Source organism: Trichosurus vulpecula, chromosome 7 (genome assembly GCF_011100635.1).
Source record: "Trichosurus vulpecula isolate mTriVul1 chromosome 7, mTriVul1.pri, whole genome shotgun sequence".
Lineage (NCBI taxonomy): Eukaryota > Metazoa > Chordata > Mammalia > Diprotodontia > Phalangeridae > Trichosurus > Trichosurus vulpecula.
In genome coordinates, this window is record NC_050579.1 from 123,347,011 (window position 1) to 123,361,557 (window position 14,547).

General features: G+C 37.9%; 1 protein-coding gene across 1 annotated transcript in view; it reads left to right on the forward strand.

Annotated features, from left to right (window-relative positions):
- The window catches only part of MAP3K5 (mitogen-activated protein kinase kinase kinase 5), a 201,214-nt gene extending 191,203 nt beyond the window's left edge, over positions 1 to 10,011 (forward strand). Inside the window, exons 26-29 of the mRNA XM_036767595.1 lie at positions 4,567 to 4,679; positions 6,457 to 6,569; positions 7,857 to 7,933; positions 9,212 to 10,011. Coding sequence (XP_036623490.1) covers positions 4,567 to 4,679; positions 6,457 to 6,569; positions 7,857 to 7,933; positions 9,212 to 9,272 — 364 coding nt within the window. The 3' untranslated portion in view covers positions 9,273 to 10,011. The remainder of the gene's footprint in view (positions 1 to 4,566; positions 4,680 to 6,456; positions 6,570 to 7,856; positions 7,934 to 9,211) is intronic.
- The last annotated feature ends 4,536 nt before the right edge of the window (positions 10,012 to 14,547 follow it).

The following is a 14,547-nucleotide window of genomic DNA, read 5'->3' on the forward strand; positions in this document are numbered from 1 at the left end:
TAGAAACTTTAATTATTAGTTTGCCTTCCTGGAACTTCTTTTTCAATTTTTAAAAAAATTTTCTGTATATATTTTATTTAATATTTTAGTTTTCAGCATTGATTTCCACAAGATTTTGAGTTACAAATTTTCTCCCCATTTCTACCCTCCCCCCACTCCAAGATGACATATATTCTGGTTGCCTTGTTCCCCAGTCAGCCCTCCCCTCTTTCACCCCATTCCCCACCCCATTCCCTTTCCCCTTACTTTCTTGTAAGGCAAGATAGATTTCTATGCCCCGTTCCCTATATATCTTGTTCCCAGCTGCATGCAAAAATATATTTTTTAATTTTTTTAATCATCTGCTTTTAAAACTTCGAGTTCCAAATTCTCTCCCCTCTTCCCTTCCCACCCACCCTCCCTAGGAAGGCAAACAATTCAACATAGATCACACATGTATCATTATGCAAAACACTTCCACAATGCTCATGTTGTGAAAGGCTAATTATATTTCCTTCCATCCTATCCTGTTCCCCTTTTATCCAATTTTCTCCCTTGACCCTGTCCCTTTTCAAATGTGTTTGCTTTTGATTACCTCCTCCCCCTATCTGCCCTCCCTTTTATCATCCCCCCTTTTTTATCCACTTCCCCTTACTTTCCTGTGGAGTAAGATACCCAATTGAGTGTGTATGTTATTCCCTCCTCAAGTCAAATCCGATGAGAGTAAGCTTTGCTCATTCCCCCTCACCTGCCCCCTCTTCCCTTCCAACAGAACTGCTTTTTCTTGCCACTTTTATGTGAGATAATTTACTCCATTCTATCTCTCCCTTTCTCCTTCTCTCAATATATTCCTCTCTCACCCCTTAAATTTATTTCATTTTTTTAAATATCATCCCTTCATATTCAACTCACCCTGTGCCCTCTGTCTATATTCCCTTCAACTCCCCTAATACTGAGAAAAGGTCTCATGAACTACACACATCATCTTCCCATGTAGGAATGTAAACATAACAGTTCAACTTTAGTAAGTCCTGTATGAATTCTCTTTCTGGTTTACCTTTTCATGCTTCTCTTGATTCTTGTGTTTGAAAGTCAAATTTTCTATTCAGCTCTGGTCTTTTCACTGAGAAAGCTTGAAAGTCCTCTATTTTCTTGAAAGTCCATATTTTGCCTTGGAGCATCAGTGTTGCTGGGTAGGTGATTCTTGGTTTTAATCCTAGCTCCTTTGACTTCCAGAATATCATATTCCAAGCCCTGTGATCCCTTAATGTAGAAGCTGCTAGATCTTGTATTATTCTGATTGTGTTTCCACAATATTCAAATTGTTTCTTTCTGGCTGCTTGCAGTATTTTCTCCTTGACCTGGAAACTCTGGAATTTGGTGATAATATTCCTAGGAGTTTTCTTTTTTGGGATCTTTTCAAGAAGCGATTGGTGGATTCTTTCAATTTCTATTTTTACCCTCTGGTTCTAAAATATCAGGGCAGTTTTCCTTGATAATTTCTTGAAAGATGATGTCTAGGCTCTTTTTTTGATCATGGTTTTCAGGTAGTTCAATAATTTTTAAATTATCTCTCCTGGATCTATTCTCCAGGTCAGTGGTTTTTGCAGTGACATATTTCATATTGTCTTCCATTTTTTCATTCCTTTGGTTCTGTTTTATAATATCTTGGTTTCTCATAAAGTCACTAGCTTCCATTTGCTCCAATCTAATTTTTAAGGTAGTATTTTCTTCAGTGGTGTTTTGGACCTCCTTTTCCATTTGGCTAATTCTGCCTTTCAAGGCATTCTTCTCCTCATTGGCTTTTTTGGAGCTCTTTTGCCATTTGAGTTAGTCTGTTTTTTAAGGTGTTGTTTTCTTCAGTATATTTTTCAGTATTTTTTGGGGTCTCCTTTAACAAGTCATTGACTTGTTTTTCATGGTTTTCTTGCATCACTTTCATTTCTCTTCCCAATTTTTCCTCTACTTCTCTTGCTTTTCCAAATCCTTTTTGAGCTCTTCCATGGCCTGAGCCTAATTCATATCTTTCTTGAAGGCTTTTGATGTAGGCTCTTTGACTTTGTTAACTTCTTCTGGCTATATGATTTGATCTTCTTTGTCACCAAAAAAGGAATCTAGAGTTTGAGTTTGAGCCTGAGTTTGAGTCTGAATTCGTTTTCACTGCCTGTTCATGTTCCCAACCAACTACTTGACCCTTGAGCTTTTTGTCAGGATATGACTGCTTGTAGAGTAGAGAGTACTTTGTCCCAAGCTTTAGGGTCCAAGCACTACTGTTTTCAGAGCTACTTCTACTCCACTGTCACCCCAGGCTCTGTCACAGTAGCATTCCTCCTCCCCCAAGAACCACCAACCAGGGCCGCAATACATATCCAAGCAGGACACAGCAAGAGAATCTGCCTTTGTGCCCACAAAGCACTCCTTGTACTCCAGCTCTGATCCATTACTAGATTCCTCCCACCATGTGAGTCAGGGACTTGGGAAGCCACTGATGCTGGGGATCTGGAGGCAGCCTCAGGAGCTTCCTGCTGCTGCTACCGCCACCACAGCACGACCTCCTTCACCCCCAGAGCTGGCGGCTAGACTGCTCTGAACTGGATCCCGCAGTTTCCCCCTAACCTGCTCTTTGGCATTTATGAATTGAGAAGTCTGGTAACTGCCACAGCTCATGGCCCCAAGGCCTCTTCTGGCTGGCTTCCTCCAGGTCTGGTCTGTTCTGGTGCAGCCCATGCTGGGCTGCCCTCTGCTCTCAGCACCATGAGATGGACCGTTCCCAGCGACCATCCAGACTCTCCTGGCCTGGAGATCTGTTTCCCTCTACTATTTCGTGGGCTCCACAGCTCTAGAATTCGTTCAGAGCCATTTTTTACAGGTGTTTGGAGGGATTTGGGGGGGAGCCTAAGCAAGTGCCTGCTTTCCTGCCGCCATCTTCCTGGAATTTCTAACCATTAACCTTTCCACCTGTGCCCTTACTCTTCACACTCTGTTGGTTAGCCCTGTCCCAATACTCTTATTCCTTTATCTTAGAAGATTACATAAATAACAAATTTTTTATATGGGCGTTAATTCCAAAATCAATTTTATTTTGCAATACTCACCAGTTAGCATCCCTGACTCACCAACAGACTATATTCCAAAAGTGCATCTGTTTATAATTTAGCTCATTTCTATAGAAACAATTTTTATAAATGGTTATCAGGCTCCCAGCTTGCCCACAAATGTCTATTTATTCATAGTGTTCACATGGAGTTCTTTGAACTTCTTATTGATTTTGTTGTTTCTTTCAAAGTAGTGCAGATTCCAGCTCACCCATCCACCTTCTCATCCTGTGCATTGCACAGACTATGGAGTCAGTAGACCTTCCTTTGAATACTACCTCTAGTGATTACTGTGTGATCTAGTCTCCTCATTTATAAAATGAAGGTGTTGGACCAAAGACTCCTACAGTTTGAGTTCCTCTAGTCTCTTTGCGTTGCATGGATACCCCTGAGCACATTGAAGGTCCAGCAATCATTCTTCATTCAAATTACATGACCAAACTCACCTCCATCTTTCAGTATACACCTCCCAAGTGATATCCTTTGTGCTGCTTCATCTGCCTCATTCATTCTCCCTAACATATTTTAGCCTGTTCATGCCTTCCTTGTACCTCATAGACCCTTTTGATGTTCAGGTGTCCCTGAGTTCTTATGGGCCAGTGAAGCACAAACTTTAGCAAGTTCTACCATGCTGGAAAGGCTTTGAGTACTATCCAAAAATTCTTCTGGCATAAGGATTATATTTCAAATATTATATTTTCCTGTCTTCCATGGAAAAGTGTGTGTCAGGAAAGGATCATATATGAAAATAGATTTAAAGCTTGATGAAACCTTTCAGGGCATTTACAGAAGAGGTTTTGGTAAGTTAAGTCAAGTCACATAGGTAGCAAGTGGTGAAACCAGTATTTGAACCTTGACCTTCTGTCTTCAAATACAGTACTCTCCTCTAGAAGAGAAAAGAATGTCACCTCCCCAAAGGATTCTCCCCTTGTAATTGAGAAGGGTGTCCTTGCCCACATCCCAATAGTCACTCTAAGCCTAGATTCATCTTTTCTCTCATGTATGTTCCTCATCACTAAGAACATGTGCCATCTTTTTCTCCCTCTTTAATTGTATCAGCAAGAAGAGAATCCCCATGTGACCCTCTATAGGAACAGTTCACATGTAAGGGATGTTTATAAGTATATTATTTGCGTCTCAAAGGTTGCTTTTTTTTCTTGCCATAAACAGTCATAACCATAGAACATTATTTCTCAAATTTTGTCAGTTTGGAAGGAGAAGGGAATTTTTTTTTCTTCTTTGCATAAACATATTACTGTGGTGGTTTGTTGTTGTTTTTTGTTTTTGTTTTTAGAGAACTAGACTTTGTATGATAAGTTTGTCAAAGCCCCAAGTCTTAATATGCTATAATGTGTATATTTGAGTGATTTTGGTTGGAAATTCCATTCTAGGATAAGTCATTTCAAGTCCTTCCCACACCCAAAGGGTGGACTAGAAGATTTCCTAATGATATTATTAACACATTGTTCAATTTTAATTTTTCTCCCTATAGACTGCTGGAGGAATTAGTTCGAAAGGAGAGAGAGTTCCAAACACTCCTTCATCAAGCAATTGAAGAAAAAGATCAAGAAATTAAACACCTGAAGCTTAAATCACAACCAATAGGTAAATGTTGGGGGGTCTTAAAGTAGTCTTTTTCAACAGGGCTGTAATAACCAAAAAAAAAAAATAGGGAAAAAAGACAGATATTTTTGTTTCCTGCACACAGCGTCACCCTGTATCACTTGCATCATACCTGTTAGCAGCCATTGTTTTAGGAGGGTGGGAGGTGGGCTGTTATTAATGGTGGCAAACAATCAATCAATCAAACATTTATTAAGCATCTACTATGTGCTAGGCATTACACTAAGTGCTAGGGATACAAAAAGAAGCAAACAAGTAAAAGTAGGGTTTTTAAAAAATATACATTTATATTCAAGGATAATGTTATTGAAATAGGCTGCCACTCTCCTTTCTTTTTCTTCATTTCTCTTTAAGTCTATATTTTACTACATTGCCATGATATCATTGTGTTTTTCTCTACCGTGTTTAGAATTTGAAGACCAAAGCAGCTAAAGGCATACTTATTTTAAAGGTTCATAGAGCAACACTTTAGTGATATCTTCCCTAAAAGCATTGGCCTACATTTGCTTTGTGGGGTAGAAAAGAGAAATCATTGTCTAGCTGGCTCAGAGGGGGAAAAAAGAGAGATCAGTGGTCATACTTTGGAAGCTCCATTGATTCCCCCAGTGTGGAGCTTCCCTCCATCTAAATTACAGTCCTTCTATGTTTCAGTAGGTAGTCCTCATGAGTTACTATGGCCCCAAAAAGATATCACCTGGTGGGCAAACTTTCAGTGATAAGCCCTTTCCAAACTTAGCCAGGCTGGTTTGTGGACAAGAGACATACCAAGTGATAAGAGCCATGGTTCATCATCCCCAGTACAAGAATTCTTCCTAGCTTGCAATAAGCCTACCTGGAACTTATTCTGCTGGCCGCCTCGCCTTTGCCATCCTTGGGAGAGGCATCACCCGCAGGGCTTCAGTGGAGGTTGTTGTTAGCGTGTTTGGCTGAGTGGCTACTTCAAAGACTAGAGATTATTAAATATATGAGAATATCTCCAAGTTATGCCTATGCTATGTCAAGCAAAAAAACAAACACCACACAGATGGAATAAATTCTGAAAGCTTACCAAGCTAATTAAATGGATAAAAAAGCAAAATGTAAGGATCATTCTGTCATTTCCAAAAATCAATTACAATGCTGCAATCTATTAAAAAATACACCCCACCTATAAGATATATAGCATTTCACTCAATGCTGTAAAAAACAAAAAATTTTCATGCCCTTGATCAAGACCCAAATTGACCCTGCTCTTCACAATGAAGCACCAATGATTTCTGATGACCTACAACAAGTCCATCTTAATCAGAAACCATATTTGAAATTAAGCACATCATTAATTCAGATATTACTTCTGTGAAATTTGTAATTATTTGGATATGGGCATGGCTGAAATATTCTTCTATGTGATTTTATATGTATAACATATATCATAATATGCATAAATGTAGATATACAAACATATACCTATATATGCACATGGTATATTTACGTGCATATACACATACATGTATCTATACATATGTGTTTGTGTATATATTATATATAGCAAATGTATTTATATGCATGTGTGTGTGTTTGTGTGTGTGTATACGTACATACATACATATATCCAACCAGTTTTTGTTTCCACTAATTATATTTTTCGATGACAGAGTGAAAACCTAGGAAAATGTTCATTCAAATTCTTATGACTGGAAGGTCAGTGTTCTCAGATATCCAAGTATATGAAATACACATGGTGTAGAAACTAAACATTTACAAACTACATCTTCCCTAGATATTCCTGGACTGTATGTTTGTCGCCTAAATTCTCCTGGCATAGGAGCTGAAGACCCTGCACTTATCGACTGGCTGAGAGAGAAGGGAGCTGATGAGGACACTATAAGCAGGGTAAAAAAAAAAAAGTTAGGAATCCGTGAAATGACTAGAGCCAAAGGGTTGAGGGGGAGAAAATTTTCAATCATGTTTCCAACATCAGATTAGAAAAAGGGTTGAAAAGGCAGAATGGGTAAGTAGATTGAAGAACAAGAAGTATTTCTTTTTTCTATCTAATTCAGTCCCACAACTTAAGAAATATTTTGATAGGTGCTAGAAATTTTAGAGGTTGGTGTGTCGTTTCTTTGCAACTTTAGACCTTTTTGAGCAATAAATATTAGTTGCTATTTAATGCAGTGATGGAATTGGTGACCTTAATACAGGCACAATCAATTCCTTATGGCCAAGTAGGATAGTATATCTAATTGTAGATTCTCCCTGCACATTTTTCCTGGGTTAGAAATAATCAGCATAAATCATAATTGCCTGAATGTTTATATACATGTTTATTATAGGATGCATGAGTTATAGTATTCCTTTTGTACTAGCTCAGCATTCTTACAAAAATGCTATTGTTAAGATCCCAGATTTTTGTTTGAAATAAAATTATCAGAGATCAGTTGTTCCACCTTCCCCAGCACACCCCCCAAGTGAAAGCTATTGAATGGCCACACAAAACTTAGAGCAGCTCTACACACCCCACCTATAAGATATATAGCACTTCATTTAATGCTATAAAAAACAAAAAAAAAATTTTCATGACCTTGATCAAGACCCAGATTGACACTGCTCTTCACAATGAAGTACCAATGATCTCTGACGACCTATAATAAGCCCATGTTAATCAGAAACTGTCTTTGAAATTAAGGACATCGTTAATTCAGACATTATTTCTATGGGATTTGTAATTATTTGGATACAGGCATGGCTGAAATATTCCTCTATGTGAGAGATGTCTGCTAATCAAACAATATTGACTGAATTAAAATAGTAATAATGTTTAGCCCACTTGATAAAGCGAACACAGTAAACACTTTAAAATCACTTGAAAAGCACACATTTGCATGCTGATAATTCCCCTGGGACTCCTAGACACACCTTGCTAGCTTTTACTTCTAATTATACTGAATATGCATAGAAGTAATAAATGACTGCGTGGTTCATTAAAGATATTCTATAATTCAGCCTTTTAATAAATTAGAAATTAAAAAACTCTCCCTCAATTCCACAGTAATGAAGAGTTATACTAAATTTTCTTTGATTTCTTTTTAAAATTATTAACATAGTATAATCTAAAATTATAGACCTTCTTACAAGGCCTTAAAAGTCCTTATTTTTGTGTCTCTTTTATTTTCCCCTCAGTTTTTGGCTGAAGACTATACTCTAGTCGATGTTCTCTACTATGTCACTCGGGATGATTTGAAATGCCTGCGGCTGAGGTAACGTTGTTTTTATTGTTGTTTAAGGCCTATGTGGGGGCAAGCTATGTGGTTCAGTGGGTAGAGCACCAGGCCTGGAGTCAGGAAGACTCATCTCCCTAAGTTCAAATATGGCTTCAGACACTCACTAGCTGTGTGGACCCTGAGCAAGTCATTTAATGGTTTGCCTTAGTTTCCTCATCTGTCAAATGAGATAGAGAAGGAAATGACAAACTACTCCATTATCTTTGCCAAGAAAACTTCAAATGGAGTCATGAAGAATCAGCCATGACTGAAAAATGACTGAACGACAAAGCTTATAGTGTGGTAGAAAGAACAAAATGGTAGGAGTAACAGAGCCCAGGTGCTAGTATACTGCTAGCTCTGCCACTCAAAAGCACGGTGAACTTGGCCTTCAGTTCCTACCTCTGTGCGAGAAGAAGGTTGAACTTTATAAGTTCTGTACTAGCCTCAAAATTCTAAATTTTTTTTGAAGACAAAGATTAATTGGAAGAATTTCTTGAAACATACTAGACAGACTAACATTTTTTAGACTTTTTAATGTTTCTTCGACAGTCTAAATATTCTAAGAGTCATTCCATTCATGGATGTGTACCATACTTTATGAGAATGGGGGTCCTATGGGAAGGATGTTATTGTTGTCCAGTGATTTCAGTCATACCTGACTCTTCATGACCCCATTTGGGGTTTTCTTGACAAAGATACTAGAGTGACTTGCCATTTCCTTCTCCAGCTCATTTTACAGATGGGGAAACTGAGGCAAACTGGGTTTAGTAACTTGCTTAGGGTCACATAGCAAGTTAAGTATCTGAGGTCAGATTCGAACTCAAGAAGGCTCATCTTCCTGACTCCAGGCTTGGTGCTCCATCCACTATGCCACCTATCTGCCTGTATGGAGAGGAGGCTCCTTAATAATTTTTAAAGTTTGTATCTGATTTAGTTGCTGATAAATAGTACTTTATATTAGATTGAGCATGTAAAAAACCACTTCCTAAGAGTGGCTGATTTGAAAGATGTCATATTTCAAATTTTCAGTTGTTTGTTTCTTGAGACTATGTGGATTAGAGGGAAAATGGAGGTAAGGAGTGGGGTGAGGAGAGATTTGTGGGTTACCAGGGGCCAAAAAAGAAGATACGTAGTAGTAGCCTATTAAGAAGTTAAATCCAGGCCTTTTCTTATCATAGCAACTCAGTGTTAAGAAACCATATTATATAGAGAATCTAGGGCATTGTGGAAATGAAATATTATACACTTGTTTGTTGTGTGTTTTTTTCTCAGGGGAGGAATGCTGTGTACACTGTGGAAAGCCATCACTGACTTTCGAGAAAAACAACCTTGAGTGTGTGTGTGTGGCTCAACATTTCTTGGCTATTCAGTGGAGATTCTGAAAATTCACCCAGCAGAGGACTGATGTTTTGAAGAAGGGTGGGTGGCAGGTGGAGGGAGATGGGGGTGGGATAGTGAGGGAGAATTGGAAGAGGTGAAGGAGAAGAAAGACCCTGCACTTTAATACAGTATTTGTTTACCAATGCTACAAACAACACTGCAGCTTCCTAACTGCTTAAATTTCTACAATTCATATGGACTCTCTTTAAAGAATGTTTAGTCTATAAACATTTTTTACACAGGGACGTATTTTTATCCTAGCAGCTATGATCCTTTAAAGAAGCAAATGTTAATTTCACACAAAAGAGATGTAACATTTCATATAATTGTGCATCACTGGAACAAAAGCAAAATGTGACCATAATTTTTTTTTAGGTTTACGTTTGTAACATATCCTAATACCCTATAGTAGTAATTCATAATTTCAATTATTGTGTAAAGCTTATTTTTTAAGTGTGCAGAATCTGTGAGCAGTTGTTTTTACTTCCTAGTTTATGTTAATTATAATGTTGTATAGTTTTTGTAACTTAAGTTTCTGGTCTATGGTACTTTTGTTTTAGAGTTGTTTATGTACTACTGAACTGTACCAGTTGTATATGCCTGAATCATAGTAATGTTAGCTTGTTCTAAAGCTATCTATTGTGACACTCATTCTTAAAAGTAAAAAGAATCTAAACATAGTTTTTAATAAATTCTGACTGGAGTTTTTATTTCACTTTGTGAAATCAGGTTAACTATTGGGTCAAATTCTTAGCCAATGTGCTTACCTATTACATTTAACAGAATGTAGGTTCGGTGCAAGAGATCACAGAATGACTGATTATCCAGCATCTCCCTCAGGAAAAGAACTGTGGGTCATCAGAAAGATCACTAGATCTGGAATCAGAAGTCTGGAATCAGACTGCAATAATGGCTAACATTTATATTCAAGTCAATAAAACATTTATTAGGGGCTTGCTACAAGCCAGGCTCTACAGTACTAGCCACTAAAGACACAAATAAGAAAAAGAAAGCAGTCCTTGGTCTCAGGGAGCATACAATCTAATGGGGCAGACTACATAGAAAAGGAAGCTAGGAGGTGGGGTAGGAGATGGGATAAGGAGAGCATCCAAGCTGAGCTACAAATAGAGAGTGGGATGAGCTGGAAATCCCCTACCTGCTTCTATAAAGGAAAGCTTTGGGAGGAATTTAGAGCTCCATCCTTCCAGCCAGAGGGGAGAGGAGGCTGAGGTAGGTGAGAAAGAGATGAGTATTCAAGGCTGAATTAGAAGTATGAGAATGAGATGAGGTGGTTGTTCAGTCCTGTCTGACTCTTCATGACCCCGTTTGGAATTTTCTTGGCAGAGATACTGGAGTGGTTTGCCATTTCTTTCTCTAGCTCATTTGACAGATGAGGAAACTGAGGTAAACAGGGTAAAGCGACTTGCCCAGAGTCATACAACTAGTCTGAAGCCAGATTTGAACTCACGAAGATGAGTCTATCTGATTCCAGGCCCAGCGCTCTATCTAGGCAACACCTAGCTGCCCTATTGTATACACACATATGCCAGACATAGCATATACTACAGGTATCATACAGTGGTACAATAGCTGCCCCCACTTATCCTGGAAGGAGTATCTTGTTCCTTGGAACCAGAGCGGCAGATGAAGCGTGGAGTGACATACATAGTGCTTACTATGTGCCATGCATTGCACTAACCACTGAGCAGATACAGACAAAACCAGAAGTATTAAATGTTGAGGGACTCAAAGTCTAGACTACTTGGGCAGAGTCACAGAGGCAGGAGAGAGAATGAAATACAGAAGGACAACCTAATAAGCCAGAGTCTAAACAAGTCAACACTCATTGTACAACAAAGTAGGCCCATATGAGATGCCATGTAGGAGGTGAAAGGAAGGGTACAAGCATTTATTAAGCACCTACTCTGTACCAGACACTATGCCAAGCACATTATTATCTCATTCGATCTTCACAACAACCCTGCAAGAAGAGCTGTTATCTCTGGAGAAACTGAGGCCAACAGATTAAGTGACTTGCCCAAGGTCACAGAGTTAGTAAGTGTCTGAGGCTGGATTTAATCTCAGGTATTCCTAATTCCAGGCCAGCACTGTGCCATCTAATATAGTTTCTGTCCTTGGAGAATATTGTCTTGGAAACATAACTTAACATGAAATAATCAGCAAACAGTGCTGTAATCTCACATATATTAGGTGTAGCATGTGTTATATTTAATATCTTTCTACTCTAGTGGCATATTTACATATTCTATGTAGTGTGTGTGCTATGTATATCTTTAAGGGTCCTTCTAGAAGTGTAATTTATATATTAGATGTATGTGTAGAAAGTACTATGTGTCATATACGCCGTGTTTGGCATACACGCAGTAAATACTACCTGTAACATCGTCTACACACACTAGCCTAGGATAAAGAGACTCTTTAATAAATTTGAATATGTGAAATATAACTGACTTATTACAACTTTTAAAAAAATATTTTGGATGTATTTATCCTGTAAATAGCACTTTGTTAGCATGTGTACTGTGTGTAGCATATAAACACATAATACTTGTGCAGCATATAAATTATGAGTATATACTAACCTCATATAAAAATTATATTGTATCAAATACTATATGTAGCATATATACATTGTGGACCATATGTTTAATATGCACATGTGCACATTTAGCCCTATTTTTAGTACTAAATATATATATATATATGTGTGTGTGTGTGTGTGTGTATATATATATACATATATATATATATACACTGTTCAATGGACATATACTATTTAGTATCTGTGTATTTACTATATACATTCTATATAGTATATTCTGTGTATAGTACTCTACATACTGGTTGGTTGGATGGTTGTCCTTTGTTCTGGAGGAGGACCAAAAGGCCATCATTTTGATATCAAATGACATCAAAATGACTATCTATACTATTATGCTATGGGGTGTATACTAACCTCATATATAACCTTTATATATCCTTTATATACTATATATACTCATATGTAACCTTTATATATACTTCATGTACTATATATACTTTATATACTATATATACTTATATATAACCTTTATATATACTTTATAGACTGTGCAAATAGGTAGTATACTATGTGGAGAATGTACTGTACAATACCTGTAGTATACAATATATAGAATATACTATATGATATCTTGGTATCCGTAGTATATATCATGTCTGGCATATGTGTTTGAGGTATACTAGGGTACTAGGCGGCCCTGTGGATAGAGTGCTGACCTGAAGTCATCCTGAAGACTCATCTTCCTGAGTTCAAATACAACCTCAGACACTTACTAGCTGTGTGACCCTGGGCAAGTCACTTAACCCTGTTTCCCTCGGTTTCCTCATCTGTCAAATGAGCTGGAAAAAAAGAAATGGCAAACCACTCCATTATCTTTGCCAAGAAAACTGCAAATGGAGCCATGGAGATTCAGACACAACTGAGCAGCAACAGCAACAAATGCCGTATATTATACTACCTCAAAAATCTCTAGCATTTTTTTCATAATAATAGCTAGCATCTAAAAAGCATGTTAAACTTTGCAAATTGCTTTATAAATATTATGTCGTTTTATCCTCACAAAAACCATGGAAGGTCAGTGCTCTTGTTGTCCGCATTATTGCAAATGAGGAAGCTGAAGCTGACTGAGGTTAAGTTGCTTTGGGTCACAGAACTGATAAGTGTATGAAGTCAAATTCGAGTCTTCCTGACTCAAGGTCCACTACAATTCCTAACTCTGTTCACTGTACTATATAGCTGCCTTGAAATAATAACAATAAATCCTCCTCACAGTTCCAAGGCAGAAAAGAGTGCTTGTGGCCACTCAGAGACCAGAGCACAGACCAGGAGAGGAAGAAACACCTCTCCTTTATCATACAACCTTGGAAGAACTGAAAATATACAGGCCTCTAAAGATAACTCTGAAAACAGCTGCACAAAACCCCTGAAGCTTGGGATGGTGCACTCTCCACCCTGGAACCAGAGGCCTACCTTAACAAAGAGCTACAAAGTCAAGTAATTGGCTGGGAAAATTGGGGACAAGGAAGATCAAAACATACAACCAGAAGAAGACAACAAAGTCAAAGCTCCTACGTCCAAAGCCTCCAAGAAAAATATGAATTGGTCTCAGGCCATGGAAGAGCTCAAAAAGGATTTGGAAAATCAAATAAGAGAGGTGGAAAAAGAATTGGGTGGAGAAATGTGAGTGATGCAAGAAAATAATGAAAAACAAGTCAACAGCTTGGTAAAGGAGACCCCCAATCATGCTGAAGAAGTAATAACAATAACAGCTAACATTTATATAGTGTTTACTATGTGCCAGGCACTGTGCTAAGTCCTTTGCAATTATTCTCTCATTTGATCCTTACAACAATCCTGGAAGGCAGTGGTAAGATTATCATTATGGTACAGGATGAAAACATACATTTCATTGCAAAAAGCCATAATAGCTACAAGAACCCAAAAGAATTTTTAAGGAGTACTGGTAATATAAAATTCTTAGCATACCAAGCATTAAAAACAAAAAAATCCTACTAAGAGTAGCAGAGGTGATTTGGTCACGTAGGCTTATTTGTGTTTCTTTTGCAAACAAGGAGGGAACTACCAAATCGGGGCTTACAGCAGGAGCTGGGAACATGAGCTAAGGGTGGGTGGAAGGGAAGGACTTGGCAAATGAAAAGGTGGAGAACATGACTACATAACATTCAGGAAACAAGGACTAGACTGGTTTGGCTGGAGTAGTGGAGATAAGGTTGGAGTGGGAGGAGGTAGGTAGTTGCCAGATTAAGGAGTGCTCTGAATATCAGTTTAAGGAATCTGGACTCTACAATGCTGCTATCATTACCTGGGATAATCTAGCATAGAAATGCAGAAGGATAGGGAAAACATGCACACCCTTCAAAGAAAAACAGCATGTAAAAATACTGCAGTAAGAAGACTTAGAGTTCTTTCTGACAAAAAGTGAGCTTTTAAGGAAATTCTGATACTAGAAATATTAATTATTTCATTTCATATAATAGAATATTCTTTGAATGCCCACAGAGGAAGGAGTTCAATCATATTTATTTCATTCAGTTGAAACATAGAAATTCTTAGGTCTTAGCTCATATTCAAATGACGTTAGTAGTAGAAAATCTGGTTAAAAAAAGAATCACTTGGATTTTGGAAGCCTGCTAAAAGAGGTTAG